Here is a 25,459-nt window from a genome sequence, read left to right as displayed (position 1 = left end):
TCGCTCGTACCATGTTAGAACATATCTTCATTCCCATATTTCTAAATACCTTGCACCTTACAATTTTGCCATCATTGAAAGTCGCAACAGCATCATACACACCAAAGTGAAGTGTTTCTATTCCAACAAATACAGTCTTGGGGATTCTCGACCATATAACACTATTTACACATTCATTGGGGTTTTGAGTTTTTCCGTGAATACACTTTTTCAACAGTTCAGGTGCTGCTAAGTCTCTGAAAATAGGTTTAGCCACAACACATACTTTATCTCACATCACTAAAATGTACCTGATGAACACGGACGTTAATAATAACACCATTTGACAGCAGTTTAACAGCGCCACAGTGGGTCACGCCCATGTAGAACACATTTCAAAAAAAAATTAAGAATAGTTGTAGTCTTCGGAATTGAATAAATTATATATCTATTAAAAGGTAATAGTCTGCAGATTCAGAAAACGCAAAAAAGTAAAAATTGAACTTTTCATGATTTTGAGCCTTTCCGGAGCCCCTTAATGTCATAGTCAGAAGTGACAGTATGAAAACAGTATTTCCCGGCATTTCATTTTCCAGCGCAACGAAGCGTGGGACATACAGGTTTCATAAGTACCTCCAGGGTTTCAGAAAACGACTGCGCCAAATATACGAGACATACAGAAAACAGACACACATCTGTGAACAGAGCATCTCTCCAAGTTTGTAACTCATATCACAGGTGCTCAGTATGGGCACTGTCAGTCCGGGAAGGTGCGACAGCAGACTCCGTCACAAATCTGTTGACTGGGTTGCAGACGCTGCCCTCCAGTACTAAACTGGTGATCCCTTGATGCCTCAGAACATGTCCTACCAACCGACCCCTTCTTCTAGTCAAGTTGTGCAACAAACTTCTCTTCTCCCCAATTGTATTCAATAACTCCTCATTAGTTATGTGATCTATCCATCTATTCTTCAGCATTCTTCTGTAGCACCACATTCCCAAAGCTTCTCTTCTTGTTTAAACTGTTTATCGACCATGTTTCCCTTCCATACATGGCTACACTTCATACAAACACTTTCAGAGATGACTTCTTGACACTTAAATCTATACTCGATGTTAGCAAATTACTCTTCTTCAGAAACGCCTTCCTTGCCATTGCCAGTCTACATTTTATATCCTCTCTACTTCGACCATCATCAGTTATTTTGCTCCCCAAATAACAAAACTCGTTTACTACTTCAAGTGCCTCATTTCCTAATCTAATGCCCACAGCATCACCCGACTTAATTCGACTACATTCCATTATCCTCGTTTTGCTTTTGTTGATGTTCCTCTTATATCTTTCTTTCAAGGTACTGTCCATTCCGTCAACTACTCATCCGAGTCCTTTGCTGTCTCTGACAGAATTACAATGTCATCGGCGAACCTCAAAGTTTTTATTTCTTCTCCATGGATTTTAATTCCTATTACGAATTTTTCTTTTGTTTCCCTTACTGCGTGCTCAATATACAGATTTAATAACATCCGGGACAGGCTACAACCCTGTCTCACTGCCTTCCCAACCACTGCTTCCCTTTCATGCCCCTCGACTCTTATAACTGCCATCTGGTTTCTGTACAAATTGTAAATTGCCTTTCGCTCCCTGTATTTTACTCCTGCCACCTTTAGAATTTGAAAGAGAGTATTCCAGTCAACATTATCAAAAGCTTTCTCTAAGTCTACAAATGCTAGAAGCGTAGGTTTGCCTTTTATTACTCTAGCTTCTAAGATAAGTCGTGGGGTTAGTATTGCCTCACGTGTTCCAACATTTCTACGGAATCCAAACTGATCTTCCCCGAGGTCGGCTTCTTCCATTCGTCTGTAAAGAATTCGCGTTAGTATTTTGCAGGTGTGACTTATTAAACTGATTGTTCGGTAATTTTCATATCTGTCAACACCTGCTTTCTTTGGGATTGGAATTATTATATTTTTCTTGAAGTCTGAGGGTATTTTGGCTGTCTCATACATCTTGCTCACCAGATGGTAGAGTTTTGTTAGGACTGGCTGTCCCAAGGCTATCACTAGTTCTAATAGAATGTTGTCTACTCCCGGGGCCTTGTTTCGACTCGGCTCTTTCAGTGCTCTGTCAAACTCTTCACGCAGTATCGTATCTCCCATTTCATCTTTATCTACATCCTCTTCCATTTCCATAATATTGTCCTCAAGTACATCCCCCTTGTATAGATTCTCTATGTACTCCTTCCACCCTTCTGCTTTCCCTTCTTTGCTTACAACTGGGTTTCCATCTGAGCTCTTGATATTCATACAAGTGGTTCTCTTTTCTCCAAAGGTATCTTTAATTTTCGTGTAGGCAGTATCTATCTTACCCCTAGTGAGATAAGCCTCCACATCCTTACATTTGTCCTCTAGCCATGCCTGCTTAGCCACTTTGCAGTTTCTGTCGATCTCATTTTTGAGACGTTTGTATTCCTTTTTGCCTGCTTCATTTACTGCATTTTTATATTTTCTCCTTTCATCAATTAAATTCAGTATTTCTTCTGTTACCCAAGGATTTCTATTAGCCCTCGTCTTTTTACGTACTTGATCCTCTGCTGCCTTCACTATTTCATCCCTCAAAGCTACCCATTCTTGTTCTACTGATGCAGTACGTTTGTGTGATTGCACGGCCTTGTGTGTGTGTGTGTGTGTGAGCCTAGCGCCGTGGGGCGGTCGCTAGCTCGGCACAGTGTTGGCGTGCGCCTGCGGCTCAGCGAGTGCTCCTGCCCGTGTTGCAGTACCACGTGGTGAGCGGGGAGGAGGCGCTGCGAGAGTTCGTGGCGGCCGAGCAGGCGCCGGCCGTGTGCGGGGGCCGCTGCGACCACGACCAGCTCGAGTGGGTCGAGTTCCACAAGGTGGGTGCGAGCGCGTAGTCGGTCTCAGAGTGGTCTCGCCGTCTGACACATAATCATAAGCCATCAACTATTACCCACCAACACTTCAACTTGAAACATCCCCTTAGAAAAATTATGAATTACTGTGCTGGTAAACTTCTTACGTTATTTGATTTTCAAACAGCTGAGCAAAACTGAACGTACTCAGACATTTCTCTCATTACTTATTCTAATCAACACTAAACTGACACACAATATTTTTAGCGAAACGCAGTCTGACTTTCAATAATCCCTCCAAAAGAATGGCCCTGACTAACAATGACCTATACCTTTCATGAATCACTTACCTCACAAAAATATTCTTTACTCGAACTACTGCAATACAGCGAGTCCCAATACAGCCAGCTAAATAAAAGATTCTAACTACTGAAGGCACTAACTACTGATAGGCATAGTTAGCAAATGAAAGCTTTTGATGGACAACAAACAATGTATTTACCTTAATACTGGATTTGCTCTTTCTGATGGACACACGTCCAGATCGTACACTCTCAAAATTCTACCATTTCTGTCCCCACATCCACAACTGCTAGCGGCTCACCTCCAACTGCGCAACGCTACACTCTGTTCACATCCAACTGCCCAACACTACACAAGCGAATATTCCAAGAATGAGTCCAGCCAAGCACAGTCTGCACACAGCACAGCCAGTGATGTTCATACAGAGCGCTACGTGGCGTTACCAACATAAAAACCTAAACAGCCTGCTTACATAGCCCCCATGTTCCCCACATCCACCACTGCTAGCGGCTCACCTCCAACTGCTTAACGCTACCCGCTGTTCACATCCAACTGCCCAACACTACAATAGAGAATATTCCAACAATGCCAACCAGCCACAGATTGCACACAGCACCGTCAATGATTTTCGTACAGAGCGCTACGTGGCGTTACCAACATAAAGACCTAAACAGCCTACCTACAAACTGTCTGTTAATACTCGAATTTACAAATGAAGACGCATGAAAATATAAGAAATAATAAAAATAAAATAGGTATGGATGAGTGAGATTTTTTAAATGCTGGTATCAGACTTCAATACACAAAAAAACACTGGGAAATTTACATGTATTGATTTATGCACTCGCAAAGTAAGACTTCGTTCACTAAGGTAGATAAAATTTCAAATTAATTACAACTTTTTTTAAAATTATTTAACACGTACCCATTTCACCACGTATCAGGGTTAGATGACTGCACATGCAAGGGACAGATGGCAAAACACTCGAAAAACAAAGAGGAAATCGTATTAAAGAAGTATCCATCAATCTTAACATGTTTATGTTGAACTACTTGTTATACGTAAGTTATGCGAGGAAGTTGTTTCTCAGTGGATAAAGCCAAACAGGTACGTGGACCCATTGCAGTTTTTGGATCACAACCGGTTATTTATACTTTGCTCTAGATTTTCCTTGGAATATTAGAACCTCTTCTGACTTAATAACTATAATTTCTTACTTTACTAATAGAAATTTGAAGTCTTCTTCCCATCATCTGCTTACAGTAGAACCAATCTAGGGAGCATCCTTAGTTGGCATTTGTAAACAAAATACGAAAAGGAGAAGCCTAACTACATTAAAGATAGTATAGCCATCTCTCAATTGGCATAGAGAGATGGCCATAACACGTCATCAACTGCACGAGCACAACTCCATAATACTAATAAGAAGCTCCTTCCGGGCAGACGAGGCTCGAGCTCACCTTTTCGCTTCTCCTCCCCATCTTATGGGCCGGGCAAATGGAGAAAGCAGTTGCAGCAACAAATAGTACTGCCATACCTCATACACAAAGCTCGCAGAACAAATGTCACGACATACTTATATACAGGGTGAGTCACCTAACGTTACCGTTGGATATATTTCGTAAACCACATCAAATACTGAGGAACCGATTCCACAGACCGAACGTGAGGAGAGGGGCTAGTGTAATTGTTTAATACAAACCATACAAAAATGCGCGGAAGTATGTTTTTTAACACAAACCTACGTTTTTTTAAATGGAACCACGTTAGTTTTGTTAGCACATCTGAACATATAAACAAATACGTAATCAGTGCCGTTTGTTGCATTGTAAAATGTTAATTACATCCGGAGATATTGTAACCTAAAGTTGACGCTTGAAACCTCCGACGTACAGTTGCGTGTTGTAACAAACACGGGCCACGGTCGGCGAGCAGCATCTGCAGGGACATGTTTACGATGACGACCGTGTTTACGAGTGTGGGTGTAGTGCACTGTTGTGGTTTGCTCTAACTGTTATTCTGCATTCATCTCCGCACGCAGACCAACTGTAGTACACCGTGTTACCAGACGTCTGTGATAGTGTAGTGTTGTAGGAACTGTGACCATAGTGTATTCGAACTCTGAAAAGGCGGAGATGATACTCATCTATGGCGAGTGTCGAGGAAATGCAGCTGAAGCCTTCAGGGCGTATGCAGAACGGTACCCGGACAGAGAGCATCCAACGTGCCGCACATTGCAAAACATCTACCGCCAACTGTATGCAACAGGTATGGTCGTAGCATGCAAACGGGTCCGTAACATGCCCGTCACAGGACAAGCGGGTGCAGTTGGTGTGTTAGCTGCTGTTGCCATGAACCCACACATGAGTACACGGGACATTGCGAGAGCCGGTGGACTGAGTCAAAGTCGGTCGCAGGTTCGAATCCTGCCTCGGGCATGGATGTGTGTGGTGTCCTTAGGTTAGTTAGGTTTAAATAGTTCTAAGTTCTAGGGGACTGATGACCACAGATGTTAAGTCCCCTAGTGCTCAGAGCCATGTGAACCATTTTTTTGAGTCAAAGTAGTGTCATGCGCATACTGCATCGTCACCGCTTTCACTCGTTTCATGTGTCGCTACATCAGCAATTACATGGTGATGACTTTAATCATCGAGTGCTATTCTGTCAATGGGCATTAACAGAGAATGCGTTGCAGTTTTACCTGTTTACCGATGAAGCGGGTTTCACAAACCACGGGGCAGTGAATCTACGGAACATGCATTACTGGTCCGTGGACAATCCTCGCTGGCTCAGACAGGTAGAGCGACAGCGACCGTGGACTGTAAATGTATGGTGCGGAATCATTGGCGACCACCTCATTGGTCCTCACTTCATTGCAGGAGTGCAAACAGCTGCAACATACATCGCGTTTTTACAGAATGATCTGCCAACGTTGCTCGAAAATGTTCCACTGGAAACGCGTCGACGTATGTGGTATCAGCATGATGGTGCACCTGCACATTCCGCAATTAACACTAGGCTGACCCTTGATAGGATGTTCGACGCGTGTTTCATAGGACGTGGAGGACGCATAAATTGGCCAGCCCGTTCTCCTGATCTTACACCTCTGGACTTCTTTCTGTGGGGTACGTTAAAGGAGAATGTGTACCGTGATGTGCCTACAACCCCAGAAGATATGAAACAACGTATTGTGGCAGCCTGCGGCGACATTACACCAGATGTACTGCGGCGTGTACGACATTCATTACGCCAGAGATTGCAATTGTGTGCAGCAAATGATGGCCATCACATTGAACATCTATTGTCCTGACATGTCGGGACACACACTATTCCACTCCGTAATTGAAAACGGAAACCACGTGTGTACGTGGACCTCACCCCTCCTGGTAATGTACAGGGTGTTTCAAAACTGACCGGTATATTTGAAACGGCAATAAAAACTAAACGAGCAGCGATAGAAATACACCGTTTGTTGCAATATGCTTGGGACAACAGTACATTTTCAGGCAGACAAACTTTCGAAATTACAGCAGTTACAATTTTCAACAACAGATGGCGCTGCGGTCTGGGAAACTCTATAGTACGATATTTTCCACATATCCACCATGCGTAGCGATAATATGGCGTAGTCTCTGAATGAAATTACCCGAAACCTTTGGCAACGTGTCTGGCGGAATGGCTTCACATGCAGATGAGATGTACTGCTTCAGCTGTTCAATTGTTTCTGGATTCTGGCGGTACACCTGGTCTTTCAAGTGTCCCCACAGAAAGAAGTCACAGGGGTTCATGTCTGGCGAATAGGGAGGCCAATCCACGCCGCCTCCTGTATGTTTCGGATAGCGCAAAGCAATCACACGATCATCGAAATATTCATTCAGGAAATTAAAGACGTCGGCTGTGCGATGTGGCCGGGATCCATCTTGCATAAACCATGAGGTGTTCGCAGTGTCGTCTAAGGCAGTTTGTACCGCCACAAATAACTATATCGTTAGCGAATGTCTCTCGTGCAGCACTGGTAGCGGCGCTGAGGGGTTGCCGCGTTTGAATTTTGTATGGATAGAGGTGTGAACTCTGGCGCATGAGATGATACGTGGACGTTGGCGTCATTTGGACCGCAGCTGCAACACGGCGAACGGAAACCCGAGGCCGCTGTTGGATCACCTGCTGCACTAGCCGCGCGTTGCCCTCTGTGGTTGCCGTACGCGGTCGCCCTACCTTTCCAGCACGTTCATCCGTCACGTTCCCAGTCCGTTGAAATTTTTCAAACAGATCCTATATTGTATCGCTTTTCGGTCCTTTGGTTACATTAAACCTCCGTTGAAAACTTCGTCTTGTTGCAACAACACTGTGTTCTAGGCGGTGGAATTCCAACACCAGAAAAATCCTCTGTTCTAAGGAATAAACCATGTTGTCTACAGCACACTTGCACGTTGTGAACAGCACACGCTTACAGCAGAAAGACGACGTACAGAATGCCGCACCCACAGACTGCGTTGTCTTCTATATCTTTCACATCACTTGCAGCGCCATCTGTTGTTGAAAATTGTAACTACTGTAATTTCGAAAGTTTGTCCGCCTGAAAATGTACTGTTGTCCCAAGCATATTGCAACAAACGGTGTATTTCTATCGCTGCTCGTTTAGTTTTTATTGCCGTTTCAAATATACCGGTCATTTTTGAAACACCCTGTACATGTGCGTCAGTGAAAAAGACCAATAAAAAGGTGTTAGCGTGTGGACGTAATGTGCTGTTCCAGTCTCTTCTGATCCCTACGTAATCCAGTGCTCTTCGATGCACACGATCGAACAGCGGAGGAGTGGTACTCAAGCGTCAACTTTAGGTTACAATATCTCCGGATGTAATTAACATTTTACAATGCAACAAACGGCGCTGATTACGTATTTGTTTATATGTTCAGATGTGCTAACAAAACTAACGTGGTTCCATTTAAAAAGAAACGTAGGTTTGTGTTAAAAAACATACTTCCGTGCCTTTTTGTATGGTTTGTATTAACCAATTACACTAGCCCCTCTCCTCAGGTTCGGTCTGTGGAATCGATTCGTCAGTATTTGATGTGGTTTACGAAATATATCCAGCGGTAATGTTAGGTGACTCACCCTGTATAGTAGTAATTTTTGTAGAATAAAATATGCTACTTCAGATGAGAAGCCTTCACATTTCAAACAACCAACTATAGTAAGCTCTTTTACTATCTAAATTTTTCCTAGCGTTTATTTTTTTAAGAACATGGTAAAATGTGTTTTCCTTTCCACAATCGTAATTTATGTATCACATGTGTTTCTTGTTTTAATTAACAATGCAATTGTATAAAAGAAAAGAAAAATAACAGTATTGAGAAAATCTGCAGGCAGAGAAGAGTTTATCTTTGCAGCTTTGTTACTAATTTGGGTAGCAAACGACCCGCCATAGTTACCAAGGCGGTGGGTCACTCTGCAATGTTAATAAATAAATGTAAATAAATTAATGAAAAGTGTATCACATTAGGCCAAATTGTAAAGGCGAGGCGTGAGCTTCAAAACACCGGGCAGCGAACCATGGTCGATTGTCGTAGTGTAACATTACAGGAGAGGAGTCACCATAGTCGCCCGTCCAGTCACATTTGTCGTAATTCATACGCTACAACCGGTATCTGAAGCGAATGGAAACAGGAGGCAAAGCTAAACATGCTTTCTATACACGAGTGGATCGCAGATACTGTCCGTGTCGTCGCCGCGAGGAATTCTCGAGCATCGAGTTTCCAGCTCTGTAATCGTCACGTCAGAACGCCGACAATGAAACGTAACGAGCCCGTTGCGGGTCGGGACTAAGTGGAGCAGGGCCTCCAGAGCCACTAATGCAGTTAATAACAAGAAGCGCGCAGCCCGTTAGGGCCGTTATAACCGCAAAGAGAGCTGTTTGCCAAACGGCAATGGCACTCGAAAGGGAGACGCGAGATAAAAAAACCGGCAGCGTCGGAACGGAAACGAGACGCGCCGGGCGGGGTTCCCTCCTCGCCGGCCGCCTATTGTGTGGGGCCGCTTTCCAGTCGGCGCCACGTCGAATCGCGCTCTTAATCGATTTGGGTCATTGGAATCGCATTTGCGTTATTAGTCGGTACACATTAGGCTGCCCATTGCAAACACGTCTCGTTATCGCCTATCTGCGCGGGAGGTGGGGTTGGAGGGGGGGGGGGGGGGGGCGCTGCTCGCCGCGGCCGTCTCACGTTTTCTTCTCTTTCGAGGAGCGCCGGGCGCAGGCGCAGATGCGATCGGCGCTCCGTGCGGCTGCCGACGTCGGCTGCCCGATCGGCGCCCCGGAACGAAGCGGTGCAGGAAGAAAGTGGCGCCGCTGCCGGGCGCGGCGGCCGCGCCTGGAACTAGCAGCCGAGTGCGGCGAAAAGGAGCCCGCCCCGGGCTGCCGGCTGCCGATACGATTGTTTCGCCGGAGATGGTGGCAGGCCTGAGACGGCTTGTCGAACAGAGTGCCCAATGAGAGCACAATTGGCGATGTAATCAAAATTACGGCTCAAACAGCACTGCTTATAACGCCAATCGATTTCTTTATTGCGTCGGAAACGTATCGGGACGATCCGGCCGCGTCGAGGTGCTATAGTTCTCTCTTTTTTTTAATTTCTATAGCTGGACGTCGACGTGTTAGCTGCATTCCAACCGGACTATACTTAAATCGCTTCTGCATTTCTTGTGGATTTTGTTTAATGTGATTCCATCCACTTCGTCTCCTTTCACTGAAGCACTCAGTAGAACATGTGACAAGAGAAACCAAGATGAAGCGGACGCGAGATGAAGAGTCATTTCTGCGCAGTTTTGCGTCTGTGGGCCGTGACGAGGTTACAGGCCGATGGCAGCTGAGATGAACAACATCAAAAAGCGACTGGAAAAAAGCGCAGGTGACGCCTGTATATAAGAAGGGTAGAAGGACGGATCCTCAAAATTACAGACCAATATCCTTAACATCGGTTTGTTGCAGGATTCTCGAACATATTCTCAGTTAGAATATAATGAGTTTCCTTGAGAAAGAGAAGTTGCTGTCCATGCATCACCACGGCTTTAGAAAGCATCGTTCCTGCGAAACGCAACTCGCCCTTTTTTCACATGATATCTTGTGAACCATGGATGAAGGGTATCAGGCGGATGCCATATTCCTTGACTTCCGGAAAGCGTTTGACTCGGTGCCCCACAGCAGACTCCTAGCTAAGCTATGAGCATATGGGATTGGTTACCAAGTATATGAGTGGCTCGAAGACTTCTTAAGTAATACAACCCAGTACGTTGTTCTCGATGGTGAGTGTTCATCGGAGTTGATGGTATCATCTGGAGTGCCCCAGGGAAGTGTGGTATCTCCGCTGTTGTTTTCTATTTGCATAAATGATCTTTTGCATAGGGTGGATAGCAATGTGCGGCTGGTTGCTGATGATGCTGTGGTGTACGGGAAGGTGTCGTCGTTGAGTGACAGTAGGAGTATACAAGATGACGTGGACAGGATTTGTGATTGGTGTAAAGAATGGCAGCTACCTCTAAATATAGATAAATGTAAATTAATGCAGATGAATAGGAAAAAGAATCCCGTAATGTTTGAATACTCCATTAGTAGTGTAGCGCTTGACACAGTCACGTCGATTAAATATTTGGGCGTAACATTGCAGAGCGATATGAAGTGGGACAAGCATGTAATGGCAGTTGTGGGGAAGGCGGATAGTCGTCTTCGGTTCATTGGTAGAATTTTTGGAAGATGTGGTTCACCTGTAAAGGAGACCGCTTATAAAACACTAATACGACCTATTCTTGAGTACTGCTCGAGCGTTTGGGATCCCTATCAGGTCGGATTTAGGGAGGACATACAAGCAATTCAGAGGCGGGCTGCTAGATTTTTTACTGGTAGGTTTGATCATCACGCGAGTGTTACAGAAATGGTTCAGGAACTCGGGTGAGAGTCTCTAGAGGAAAGGAAGCGTTCTTTTCGTGAATCGCTACTGAGGAAATTTAGAGAACCAGCATTTGAGGCTGACTGCAGTACAGTTTTACTGCCGCCAACTTATATTTCGCGGAAATACCACAAATATAAGATAAGAGACATTAGGGCTCGTATAGAGGCATATAGGCAGTATATTTTCCTTGTTCTGTTTGGGAGTGGAACAGGGAGAGAAGATGCTAGTTGAGGTACGAGGTACCCTGCGCCACACAACGTTTGGTAGATTGCGGAGTATGTATGTAGATGTAGAACTTAGGTAGTATCAATTCTATCTGATTATCTCTTTGTCTGTGTAGATTCGGAAAAAAAATGGTGCAAATGGCTCTGAGCGGTATGGGACATAACATCTGAGGTCATCAGTCCCCTAGAACTTAGAACTACTGTAACCTAACTAACCTAAGGACATCACACACATCCATGCCCTAGGCAGGATTCGAACCTGCGACCGTAGCAGTCGCGCGGTTGCGGATTGAAGCGCCTAGAACCGCTCGGCCACCGCGGCCGACTGTAGATTCGAAATAGCGTAATAAGTTTTAAGACATAGTTGAGTTACAAAATACGACAGCGGGCTGTATTGTCGGTATTTACAGTTGCGTAACAACGTTTCGTAACATGAAGTTCGCCCGCATCTCGTGGTCGTGCGGTAGCGTTCTCGCTTCCCACGCCCGGGTTCCTGGGTTCGATTCCCGGCGGGGTCAGGGATTTTCTCTGCCTCGTGATGGCTGGGTGTTGTGTGCTGTCCTTAGGTTAGTTAGGTTTAAGTAGTTCTAAGTTCTAGGGGACTGATGACCATAGATGTTAAGTCCCATAGTGCTCAGAGCCATTTGAACCATTTGAACATGAAGTTCTTATTAGGTCACTTCAGTTCCGTCAGTACAGAAAAACCAACAATTCGCTTAGTACGATACGAGGCGTAAAAAGTGGAGAAAAAAGAAGGCATTTCCTTAATCCATGGTAGAACAAAATAAAGGAATTGAGAGTTTTGGTAAGAAGAAGTGAGAAGTATCCTTCGTCTAATAACCGTCGTTTGGCTGCCCACCACACGCAGCAACACGACCGGAAGGGACAGAACAGCGCCGCTCGTGGCGTGCCATTGTCTGACAGCAGATGGCGCTGGAAAGGCACGTAGCTAATCACTGGAGTGTACTTGTACCGGTTCATTACCGCCCAGTGTTTTAAAGGTACTTAGAGCTCGCCCAAGTGGCCATTGTTCTTGTCGTTTGGCAGCAACACAATCGCTTAAATTACATTGTTTTGGCGTCTCGTTGTGCCGTTGCCCGCGAGGCGAGGGGTGGAGCTGAAATCCGTTTCTTCGAACAAGAGATTCGTTAACGTCTCCCCTCTGAAATTTTTCGTTATGTCCGCCGAGCTTAAATTCGAGAGCCTCTGTTGAATTTTCGAGCCCACACAGATTACAGACATTTGTTCAACGGTAACTGTCAGCGTGAAATGGCAAGTGGTGCACGGTAAAATCTGTCATCTGATGCGATTCTTCAGCTGTTCGACATCGTAGTAAATTTGCCCTCCTGCATAGGTCTACGGTGCGTGTCTAGACGTCTTCTTCATTCGGTGTGAGACGTTTATTCGCTAATGGAGTGTTACTGGAAGGAACCATTGTGACAGATGCTGGGCTGGGAAGTGAACCCAGTCTGTCTAGCGAACAACGTACGGTACTATCAACTGAGGCGCCGTGAACTGTGTTGCTGTCATGCTGTTGCTTCGAAATGGGACGTCAAGCGCGATCTGGTACCTCGGGGTTGGAGACCGTTGCCATCAAAGACAAAGACACACAGTTTTAATGTCTGAAAGATACATTGCCTATTTTGGTTATGCCTTCGAAACCAAAAGAATGACCGGCATATTACATTTAGACTGGAGAAAACCTATTTCCCTGGCAGTCACAGTAGCCACAGAAATGAGCAAACGAGTACGGTTTGGAAACCTTATGTTACAAAATGTTCAGTGCTCCCAGCATCGGACACGCGTCAAACATGCGGACGATAGTGCAACTGGTGTCATATTGTAGCGAGCATGTCTGTGGATAGGGGAGACCGGTCTATTTAATACGCTTTTTACTTTCTAATTTTTTGTATTTTTTCTCTATAACTGTACTAAAACAAATGCAACATAATAAGGCACTATAACTATTTGGCTATCAGTTGGTACATTTCAAAGCTGTATAAAAAATTTGTGATGTCTAAAAATATTTAGTAAACTTTACCAGATTCATCAAATTAACCCAGTCTGGGTCAAACTGATACAGTTACGGGTCAAGTTGAGACGCCTTTGAGCATCGGGTACGGCGCCAGGATTCAAGATAATAATAAACAAAACATGTGATCTGAAAGGGTTTTATTGTTTTAAAATATACTGACATTTAAAATCTAAAAACTAATATTTAAATTTAAAAATGAATATAATGGATTTTTACGTTGTTCTAGTAAATTTCTTAGTTTTTCCAAAAATTAACATTTTTTAAACAACGTTTAAACTTAACATTATAAAGTAGTTTCAGATAGCCTCATAGGAGCTTAGTTGTGGCAATTCGTTCCGATTCTTTCGATTGGCAGTTAATACAAGTGTAAAACGAGCTGTCCTCTGCACAAGATGTGTGTGCCCACGTCTTGCAGGAAACACATTCGATCCAATCTTGACCCGGTTTGGATGAAGAATAAGTTTTAAGACACACCAAACAAAAAGAGTCTTCGTCAGAGTAAGATTCATGTTTCTTCTTTTTAAGCTTCTCTTCTTTTATCTTGTTTCCTTGGTTTGTCGAGCTGTTTGTTTTGTTCGCAACCAAATAACTTAGTTTTAATTTGCGTTTCTTTGTCTTAATGGACTTCTTTCTCTCCCTCTCCTTTGTATCTTGCTCTGTTTTATCTTTTATAGGAGTATCTGTAAGAATGCAGGACTTTAAGGTTTTCTTGCCTTTACCGCTTGTTTTACGTTCTCTTGCTTTTGGTAGAGGGCGAATTTGTTCTGGAGTAACAATGGGAGAGATACCTCCAAGGCCATTAGTGACAAGTGGTGACTCATTTCAGTAATGTCGGCTAATGTCGAAGTAGAAGCATGTTGAAACGCCTCCTAATGTAGAAGGCTGATTGACTTCTGCGGATGGAGAAGGCTATTGGACTTCCGCAGATGTAGAAGGCTGTTGGTCTCATGCTAAAGTATAAGGTAGTTGGTCTTCTGGTGTTGTAGGAAGCTGACGCTTAGTTACAAAGCTTGACAAAAAATGTTCGTCCTTAAAAATATCCGGTTTTTACGGCATGATCCTTGAAGCTTTGAATCCTGCCACAATATTATTTTGTGTCACGGCATTTCCAAAGGCACTATTTACAAGATTAGGAATGCCATAAATTGCCCAGTTCCTCCAGGATTGCTAATTAGCCAGTTATCTACAGCTGTAAAACAGTATTTCTTCAATGGTCCAGAAACAGGTATGTCAAGGGGTTAGAGGCGGTGAGAGGTATGGGGAGGGAAACACAGAAAAACGACTCCATTGTCTTTACAGAAGTTTGTGTATTGACAAGTGTAAATCATGATTGTCAAGCAACAAAAGGCAGGGATTTCAGGAGCTGACTTTACGTGGCTGTGAAAGTGTCTTATAAAAGTTAGGAACGATGACCCAGTCATCCACCTCCTGGCGGTCCTCCATTTATGAAATGGTATTTAAAGAACACTGTAGAGAAAATGAGGAGCGGGGGGGGGGGGGGCGGGGGCGGGGATAGCGTTGACAATAGCTCAGTTAGCAGTTGCAACTGTAACTGTTTGCCCTCACTCAGCAGAAGTGGCTTTTGCGACTTGCCGAACTCCTTTCTCAGCTATAATTTTTGCTTACCCGCTGAATAATCTGCACCCCGGTTTCGTCCGCATTCCACACATCTTTGCCTTGAAACTTGTGTTTTCCATATACTATATCAACTTGATCCAAAGGAAGCGTATCAACTTGATCCACACGACACCATTACACTAAACTAAAATCTACGAGGAACAGGTAGCAGTTAAAATTAACTGTTTATAATATTCTTAGCTTCAAACCATGAAACAATAGGCCGGCCGGAGTGGCCGTGCGGTTCTAGGCGCTACAGTCTGGAGCCGAGCGACCGCTACGGTCGCAGGTTCGAATCCTGCCTCGGGCATGGATGTGTGTGATGTCCTTAGGTTAATTAGGTTTAATTAGTTCTAAGTTCTAGGCGACTGACTATCTCAGAAGTTAAGTACCATAGTGCTCAGAGCCATTTGAACCAACCATGAAACAATATGATGTGTTTGATTGTTCAACTAGTCTACGAATAACAATAAAATAAAAGGTGAAAGTGTCTAGTAAAAGCAACCTCCTCCTCCGGCACACACGTGGCTACTGAGTATCGATCTGTTCCCCCTCCACTCTCGTTCCCGCTTGCAAGCGTCTTCACATTTGGCAGTTATTGGGCCTGTATCAGCTTGACTTAGTATCAACTAGATCCTGAAACAACTAGACTCGGTCTCCCCTACTGCATTTATTGCTCTTGCTATGTTGCGTCTCAATTGCAGGTCCTGTACGGGCCTCTCTGGGTACAGAAAATGTTCGACTGCTGCCCTGGCCAGCACATTCTCCAGATCTCTCACCAACTGAAAACGTCTGCTCAATGGTGGCCGAGCAACTGGCTCGTCACAATACGCCAGTCACTACTCTTGATGAACTGTGGTATCGTGTGCTATCGTGTTGAAGCTGCATGGGCAGCTGTACCTGTACACGCCATCCAAGCTCTGTTTGACTCTGTGCCCAGGCGTATCAAGGCCGTTATTACCGCCAGAGGTGGTTGCTCTCGGTACTGATTTCACATGATCTATGCACCCAAATTGCGTGAAAATGTAATCGCGTGTCAGTTCTACTATAATATATTTGTCCAATGAATACCCGTTTATCATCTGCATGTGTTTTTGGTGTAGCAATTTTAATGGCCAGTAGTGTCGATTTAGGTTATCCATTACGAATGTTTAAGAACCCGCGACTGTTTATTTAACGTAAATACATGAAACTCCAACCAGTCACTTTTTTGAGATAGCTATTAGTTCCATTCATAGCTAACACTTGGTTCAATAATCATAAAAGAAGGCTGTATACATGGAAGAAGCCTGGAGATACTGACAGGTTTCAGGTAGATTATCTAATGGTAAGACAGAGATTTAGGAACCAGGTTTTAAATTGTAAGACATTTCCAGGGGCAGATGTGGACTCTGACCACAACCTATTGGTTATGGGTTATGACCTGTAGATTAAAACTGAAGAAACTGCATAAATGTGGGAATTTAAGGAGATGGGACCTGGATAAACTGAAAGAACCAGAGGTTGTACAGAGTTTCAGGGAGAGCATAAGAGAACAATTGACAGGAATGGGGGAAAGAAATACAGTAGAAGAAGAATGGGTAGCTTTGAGGGATGAAATAGTGAAAGCAGCAGAGGATCAAGTACGTAAAAAGACGAGGGCTAGTAGAAATCCTTGGGTAACAGAAGATATATTGAATTTAATTGATGAAAGGAGAAAATAAAAAAATGCAGTAAATGAAGCACCCAAAAAGGAATACAAACGGCTCAACAATGAGATCGACAGGGAGTGCAAAATGGCTGAGCAGGGATGGCTAGAGGACAAATGTAAGGATGTAGAGGCTTATCTCACTAGGGGTAAGATAGATACTGCCTACAGGAAAATTATAGAGACCTTTGGAGACAAGAGAACCACTTGCATGAACATCAAGAGCTCAGATGGAAACCCAGTTCTAAGCAAAGAAGGGAAAGCAGAAAGGTGGAAGGAGTATATAGAAGGTCTATACAAGGGTGATGTACTTGAGGACAATATCATGGAAATGGAAGAGGATGTAGATGAACATGAAATGGGAGATACGATACTGCGTGAAGAGTTTGACAGAGCACTGAAAGACCTGAGTCGAAACAAGGCCCCCGGAGTAGACAACATTCCATTGGAACTACTGATGGCCTCAGGAGAGCCAGTCATGACAAAACTCTACCATCTGGTGAGCACGATGTATGAGACAGGCGAAATACCCTCAGACTTTAAGAAGAATATAATAATTCCAATCCCAAAGAAAGCAGGTGTTGACAGATATGAAAATTACCCAACTATCAGTTTAATAAGTCACGGCTGCAAAATACTAACCCGAATTCTTTACAGAAGAATGGAAAAACTAGTAGAAGCCGACCTCGGGGAAGATCAGTTTGGAGTCCGTAGAAATGTTGGAACACGTGAGGCAATACTGACCCTACGATTCATCTTAGAAGCTAGATTAAGGAAGGGCAAACCTACGTTTCTAGCATTTGTAGGCTTAGAGAAAGCTTTTGACAATGTTGACTGGAATACTCTCTTTCAAATTCTGAAGGTGGCAGGGGTAAAATACAGGGAGCGAAAGGCTATTTACAATTTGAACAGAAACCAGATGGCAGTTATAAGAATCGAGGGACATGAAAGGGAAGCAATGGTTGGGATGGGAGTGAGAAAGGGTTGTAGTCTCTCCCCGATGTTATTAAATCTGTATATTGAGCAAGAAGTGAAGGAAACAAAAGAAAAATTCGTAATAGGAATTAAAATCCATGGAGAAGAAATAAAAACTTCAACGTTCGCCGATGATATTGTAATTCTGTCAGAGACAGCAAAGGACTTGGAAGAGCAGTTGAACGGAATGGATGGTGTCTTGAAAGGAGGATATAAGATGAACATCAACAAAAGCAAAACGAGGATAATGGAATATAGTCGAATTAAGTCGGATGATGCTGCGGGAATTAGATTAGGAAATGAGACACTTAAAGTAGTGAAAGAGTTTAGCTATTTGCGGAGCGAAATAACTGATGATGGTCGAAGTAGAGAGGATATAAAATGTAGACTGGCAATGGCAAGGAAAGCGTTTCTGAAGAAGAGAAATTTGTTAACATCGAGTATAGATTTAAGTGTCAGGAAGTCATTTCTGAAAGTATGAAACATCCCCTTAGAAAAATTATACATGACTGTCCTTAAACTGACACACAATATTTTTATCGCAACGCAATCTGACTTTCAATAATCCCTACAAAAGAATGACCCCAACTAACATTAATCTATACCTTTCACAAATCACTTACCTCACAAAAATCTTCGTTACTCGAACTACTGCAATACAGCGAGCGCCACTACTGCCAGCTAAATAAAAGATTCAAACTACGGAAGGCACTAACTACTGATAGGCATAGTTAGCAAATGAAAGATTTTAATAGAGAACAAACAATGTATTTACCTTAATAGTGTTGAAAAATCATAATATACATAGCAGTTCATGACATCCAGACTTACAAATTTCAAAACTCCGCCATTTCTCTCCCCACATCCACCACTGCTCGCGGCTCACCTCCAACTGCGCAACGCTACGCGCTGTTCACATCCAGCTGCCGCTGCCCAACACTACAATGGCAGACAACAATGCAAACTAGCCACTGACTGCACACAGCACAGCCAGTGATTTTCATACAGAGCGCTACGTAACGTTGCCAATAAGAAAACATAAATAGCCTACTTACAAGTTCAAAAATGGCTCTGAGCACTATGGGACTTAACATCTATGGTCATCAGTCCCCTAGAACTTAGAACTACTTAAACCTAACTAACCTAAGGACAGCACACAACACCCAGCCATCACGAGGCAGAGAAAATCCCTGACCCCGCCGGGAATCGAACCCGGGAACCCGGGCGTGGGAAGCGAGAACGCTACCGCACGCCGACGAGATGCGGGCTACTTACAAGTATTAGTATGGAGTGTAGTTATGTATGGAAGTGAAACGTGGACGATAAATGGTTTAGACAAGAATAAAATAGAAGCTTTCGAAATGTGGTGCTACAGAAGAATGCTGAAGATTAGATGGGTAGATCACATAACTAATGAGGAAGTACTGAATAGGATTGGGGAGAAGAGAAGTTTGTGGTACAACTTGACTAGAAGAAGGGATCGGTTGGTAGGACATGTTCTGAGGCATCAAGGGATCACCAATTTAGTACTGGAGGGCAGCGTGGAGGGTAAAAATCGTAGAGGGAGACCAAGAGATGAATACACTAAACAGATTCGGAAGGATGTAGGTTGCGGTAGGTACTGGGAGATGAAGAGGCTTGCACAGGATAGAGTAGCATGGAGAGCTGCATCAAACCAGTCTCAGGACTGAAGACCACAATAACAACATTAGTTCCATGACCCGATTTTCATCTTCAGATGGTGTACTGGTTCTGAGACAAGAAGATGGAACATGCTCGACAGATATCCGTCTTTATTGGAACCTGCGCTTATGCTATTTAGGGTGCTAACCGTTAGACCACAGAGGCGGCGATTGCCTATTGAGCTCCCAAGTTCTCGGAAGGAAAGCATCGTTCGGCGCCGGCGGGCGTATCGGGCCTGCGATACTGTTTTTCAATCAGGTGCTCGCAGCTCGTTAATCAGCAGACGCGACGCGGAGCGGCTGGCCCAGTTGGGCGGATCCGCGTCCAGGCGGCCACCTGCCAACCCCGGGCTTAATTGCGGGCCATTACGGCTGCTTTCTCGGGGCCCCGCGGCCGCGCCGTCACGGTGCAGTGCGCGGGGGCGGCGTCGGCGGCGGCCGCGTCGCCACTTGCCGCCGTTAGCGCAGACGTACCCCGCCGGCGTCTTTCATCTCGCACCGCACCACGCCAGCGACACGACACCCAGACGCAAAAAGGGGCCGCACTAAACCGCTCGCATCGCTTCTGCGGCTACACGCGTTCTCATTCACGTTTTCGAAAGTCCGGATACGTCCCTTGCCAATTTCTGCACAATTAGACACTTCCCGCCTTTTCTCTTTTCGGTGCCGCTTAAGGATTTTTTGACTGATTTCTTGCGACTGTTCGCTGGATCTCTGCCGAGGCTTTTGGCACTTTGCTGTCAGTTGTCTTACACGGATTACCTGTGTCTAGAAACGTGCTAACACTGCCGGGAATTGAAGTTACTGTATTTTGCAGCCACTGAAGCGTGAGACACTGGGGCTTTTTCCAGATGATGCTGTAGCACATCGAGAGGTTCTAACAATGGAATATTGTACTGAAATGCAGGAGGATCTGCAACGAATTGAAGCATGGTGCAGGGAATGGCAATTGAATCTCGATGTAGACAAGTGTAATGTGCTGCGAATACATAGAAAGAATGATCCTTTATCATTTAGCTACAATATAGCAGGTCAGCAACTGGAAGCAGTTAATTCCATAAAATATCTGGGAGTATAGGAGTGATTTAAAATGAAATGACCATATAAAATTAATCATCGATAAAGCACATCCCAGACTGAGATTCATTGGAAGAATCCTAAGGAAATGCAGTCCGGAAGCAAAGGAAGTAGATTACAGTACACTTGTTCGCCCACTGCTTCAATACTGTTCACCGGTGTGGGATCCATACCAGACAGGGTTGACAGAAGAGATAGAAAAGATCCAACGGAGAGCAGCCCGCTTCGTTACAGGATCATTTAGTAATCCCGAAAGCGTTACGGAGATGATAGATAAACTCCAGTGGAAGACTCTGCAGGAGAGACGCTCAGTAGCTCGGTACGGGCTTTTGTTAAAGTTTCGAGAACATACCTTCACCGAGGCGTCGAGCAGTATATTGCTCCGTCCTGCGTATATCTCGCGAAGAGACCATGAGGATAAAATCAGAGAGATTAGAGCCCACACAGAGGCATACCGACAATGTTTCTTTCCACGAACAATACGAGACTGGAATAGAACGGAGAACCGATATAAGTACTAAAGGTACCCTCGGCTTGCGGAGTATGGATGTAGATGCAGATGTAGAAGGATGGACCCATTAACGGATTGGAGCACGTGTTTGGCACAACGTTTCTGTGACGTGTCGCTTCCTTCTGCAGTGGTGTGTGGAACACCCCCGCCCTCGTAGACCAGGATCTGGGCGTCCGCGTACTAAACACGCACGTCAGCGTCGATGCACTGTGCGAGCAGCGTTGCCGCAACGAACATCATCCAGGCAAGGAATCCGGCTACGTGCTCTGTCACCGAGGATATCGGAAACCGCCTGCTTGCAACAGTACTAAGATCGCGTCTGCTTTCAGCCAGGCAACCACCGACGCCATAACATCATCAGACACGGCTAATATGGTGTTGTGAAAAGAGTCAACTAGAGAGTGGAATCTCGCTCTATTGTCTTCCGTGATGAGAAGAGGTTCTCCCTGCATGCGAACGACGTGTACGGGCCAAATGGTTCAAATTGCTCTGAGCACTATGGATCTTAACATCTGAGGTCATCAGTCCCCTAGAACGTGGAACTACTTAAACCTAACTAACCTAAGGACATCACAAACATCCATGCCCGAGGCAGGATTCGAACCTGCGACGGTAGTGGTCTTGCGGTTCCAGACTGCAGCGCCTTTAACCGCACGGCCACTTCGGCCGGCTTGGGCAGCCTGTACTGCGACAAATGTGTTTCACTTGGTCTTAATCTTGTACCGTATACTCGTACGATGATCAACTACCTGTCACAATGCTTATCAATAAAATGAACTTGGCCTTGAGGGTGTTACATTTCTGTTCCGGCAGTGTAGCTATCCACATCGAAAGTTTTGTATGTGTTTACAATATCCTGTATTATTCCCAGCAGCGTAGTTCCGTCCTAAGACATAGCGATGGCCTCTCAACTTTCGTCGTGCGATTCTAAGAGAATAGGCAGAGCATCGGCAATTACCGGAGAAATCTCGGAGCGATCTCGTAAACGCAGGCTGCAGTCGTCTGTGGCGCGCGCTTAATGACGCCGTAATGTGATGGACGAGCAGACGGACGGGCTTATTAAGGGTCAAGCGGCGTGCCCAGATGACTGTGTTCTGCGGGGCCACGTGACCGCCCCCTGGCCCGCAGGGGCACGCCCCTGCCGTTCCACTTGCGCGCTAAACGAGCTCCGTTTTCACTTGCGCCGCCGCGGTGCCGGCGCCCCCTGTTTACGACCTTAGGCGGTTATTACTCTCATTTAAATCATTACCTCGACGAGGCCCTTTTGTGCCCAGCGACACTTAATAAACACGTACGTGTGCAAGTTAGTGGTTCCTCCCAAAGTGCCATCATTGTCCCCACTCTCCCCCCCCCTCCCCCCCCTCTCGCTCTCTCTGCTTACTCCCACGCTCACGACTGGCTATTCTCCCTTCCTCTCCCTAACTTGGAAGGGGTCGTTTCGACTTTTGGGTGTTCCGATTTCCCATACATGGCACTTCTTCATCTGTTGGAAGGCGACATCAGTTGCAGAACAGTTACATGATGTAAGTCAAGTGTGCGGTTTTTACCACGTAATATATTAAACCATTTGCCTATATTAACTCGTGACATTTCATCAGCCCAAAATCAGATCGAACTCTGGAAACAAAGCGCTGAAAACTCTGTGTCCAGGTGTCTTTTGAGTAGACAGGGTACGCGACCCGCAACAAACAAGCATCCGTGGAGACGAGATACGGACAACTGAACGAGTTTCACGGTTTACGTATCTCGGTGAAACCACTCAGCAAAGTGGAATCGAAACAAGAGCAAACGAAATTATATGCCAAAAGATGGAAACTGCATAGCAACTTCGTCAAAATGACTACAACGAAAAGTTTATCTGCGAACACATAAAACTGAGACACTACAGTACAGTCATTAAACCAGAATGCGTGTATAGATCAGAAACGCTAATTTTGAACAGGAGAATAGTCACTGGAAACTTTGAGAAAAGAGAACGCAGAATCGTAAGAAAAATTCCAGGCCCAAAATTTGCAGGCGAAGAATGCCGACTCAGAGTCAATCAGCAAATCAACACGAATACGCCAATAAAAATCGCAGATTCCATGAATGTATTGAAAGAATGAATCCAGCCAGATTTACAAAACAAGTGGTCGATTTCTTTGATAACAGGAGTATAGCGCAAACGGACACGATGAAATTGACTGGCGTGATGAAAACTGATCAGAAATTGGCGGGAATTACACCAGAAGATGTTCAAGACAGCGAAATCTTCAGGTCCAAAATTCACAAATAATAAGCTGACCAAGAGGAAAAACCAAAAAGGAGACTGGAACGCATAGTCTGAAGAGAGTTAGGAAACCCACAGGAAGAGAATTAAATAAACATTGGCACAAAGGACGGCAGATGTCTACCTTTCAGTACTTGCGAAGTTCTGAGTGGTTTATTGGCAAATAACTGTTCGGATATAAAACCACATTCATGGCGTTTCTCATTAACCCTTCGATGTCGGCGGCAGCAGCACGGTGTAGAACGGAATCGTCTGCGCCAGCCATCTCCGCTGTAGGCGGAGATTATGTGGCAGCGAGCCGACGTGCGACACAGACCAGACGCGACGAAATAAATTAAAAATTTCCCAATTTCTTTTGCTTTCGGACTCTGGCAGGCACTGACTAAATCAAAAGCATGTATTTCTGTTGACTTACTTTCTAACTTATAAGTTATTGCTTATTATTACTTTTCACATGACATACAGAACCAGTTTTCCGAAACAAAGCTGAGGCAATGTTACTACATCTCCTTTCTGAAAAGGGAGATCTATTACGCTCAACTACAAAACATTTGTTTCCATATTGTGTGATGTGCGCTCTAGTCGCAATTTTTCTGCTCATTATTGGTATTACGTTACATATATCTGAATCAACAGTTTAGCAACGGAAGCGAAATTAAAATAATATGAGCAGAATTGATCTTTTCAATGACCATTTATTTGTATATCGCTGCACTGAAAACATATCGTCGGAAAATTAAGAAAGAAAAGGAGGAATGAACTGAAATTTTTCTTGGCTGCATTACACTTCATCATCCCTCTATCTCTGTCCATATTTTTCTCCTCTCCTCTATCTCTGTCCATCTCCTCTTCCTCCATCTCTCTCTGTCCATCTCATCCTCTGCCCTCTCTCTGTACGTGTCATCTCGGCCTGTCTTTGTTCGTCTTTTCTGCACCTATCTCTGTCAGTAACCTCCTACTTCCCTCTACCTCTGTCCATCACCTCCCACTGTCTCTGCCCACTCCTGCTCCCTGTCCATCTCCGTCCCTCCCCCCCCCCCCACTGTTCCTTTTCCATCTCCCCACTACTTCTCTCCATTTTCCTCATACCTCCTACACGTCCCCCTCCTTCTCCCTCTCTCTGTTGATCTCCTCTATTCTCCATTACCATCTCGTTGTCCCCCATGTCTGTCCATCTCTTCCTCTTCCTCCCTTTATGTCTCCCCAGTTGCTGCTCCACATTTCGCTCTGTCAATCTCCAACTCCCAGCTCCATCTCACTTTCCATCTCAGCACCCATCTCTCAGTACTCGTCTCCTACTCCTCTCTCCCTCCCCCCCCCCCCCACTCTCTCTCTTCACAGCTGTGCCCATTAGCACATATATCCCTGGAACACAGTTTGATACTACGCACATAACACGCCTGTCTTGCAGGACAGCCTAGATGTCAGGGGTCACCAATTATTTCCGCCATTTCCCAACAGCTGTATGGGAGCTAGGTGGTTGCTACACCTGCAGTACTTCTTTGCAGCTTATAAGTAGGATGAGTACTAAGTTTGGTTGAAAACGATCCAGTGGTGTAGGAGGAAATGTGGAAGACAGACACCCACACACACACACACACACACACACACACACACTCACACACACACACGAGCTTTTATATATGTATATGATAATTAGAAATTCCACACTCCTGTGCAGTTATTTTACAGTTAATAAATGGAGTCAAATTAATTAGATTTAGAGTGTGAGGAGTAATTAATTTCAGCATAACATAATATGAGAATTTAGGAGAAATCCGTCACTCGAGTGTGCTAGGTGGGAACTAGTTTACGCTCGGCAGCTCTCGGACACGGTGTTGGCGCTGTTGCAGGAGCTGGAGCCGCTGACGGCGCACGCGCACGCCTGCGGCCGGCGGCTGGTGGCGGCGCTGCAGGAGCTGCGCGCGGGCGACCCGGCGCTGGCGTCGCGGCGCCAGCTGCACGCGCAGCAGCGCCTGCTGGCCAGGGCGCTCGCAGACCCCGAGCTGGCGCGCCTCAGCGCCGACGGCGCCGCCGCGCTCGCCCGCCTCCAGCAGCGCGCGCAGTGGCTGCCCGCCTCCCAGGACGTCCGGTCAGTACCCCCCGCCCACTGCCGCTCAGGCTGTATCTTATACTACAAGGTTACGATCGCGGGAGCGCAATCTCCTCTGTAACTCCGAACGTGGACTGGACAAGTAACAGTGTCGTGAAATTCACTGCACTCTACTGGTACACTAGATACAGAAGGCAGCAATTAATGATGTCGCCGCGCCCTATGATTTCCAAAA

At 45.1% G+C, this 25,459-nt stretch overlaps 1 protein-coding gene across 1 annotated transcript in view; it reads left to right on the top strand.

The window, feature by feature from the left end:
- Positions 1 to 25,459, top strand: part of LOC126188364 (puratrophin-1-like) — a 1,249,514-nt gene that overhangs the window by 618,216 nt on the left and 605,839 nt on the right. The window contains exons 8-9 of the mRNA XM_049929962.1: positions 2,754 to 2,870; positions 25,025 to 25,263. Of these exons, the coding sequence (XP_049785919.1) occupies positions 2,754 to 2,870; positions 25,025 to 25,263 (356 nt within the window). The remainder of the gene's footprint in view (positions 1 to 2,753; positions 2,871 to 25,024; positions 25,264 to 25,459) is intronic.

Source organism: Schistocerca cancellata, chromosome 5, assembly GCF_023864275.1.
Source record: "Schistocerca cancellata isolate TAMUIC-IGC-003103 chromosome 5, iqSchCanc2.1, whole genome shotgun sequence".
Taxonomy (NCBI): Eukaryota; Metazoa; Arthropoda; class Insecta; order Orthoptera; family Acrididae; genus Schistocerca; species Schistocerca cancellata.
This window is presented reverse-complemented; position numbering and strand designations above follow the sequence as displayed.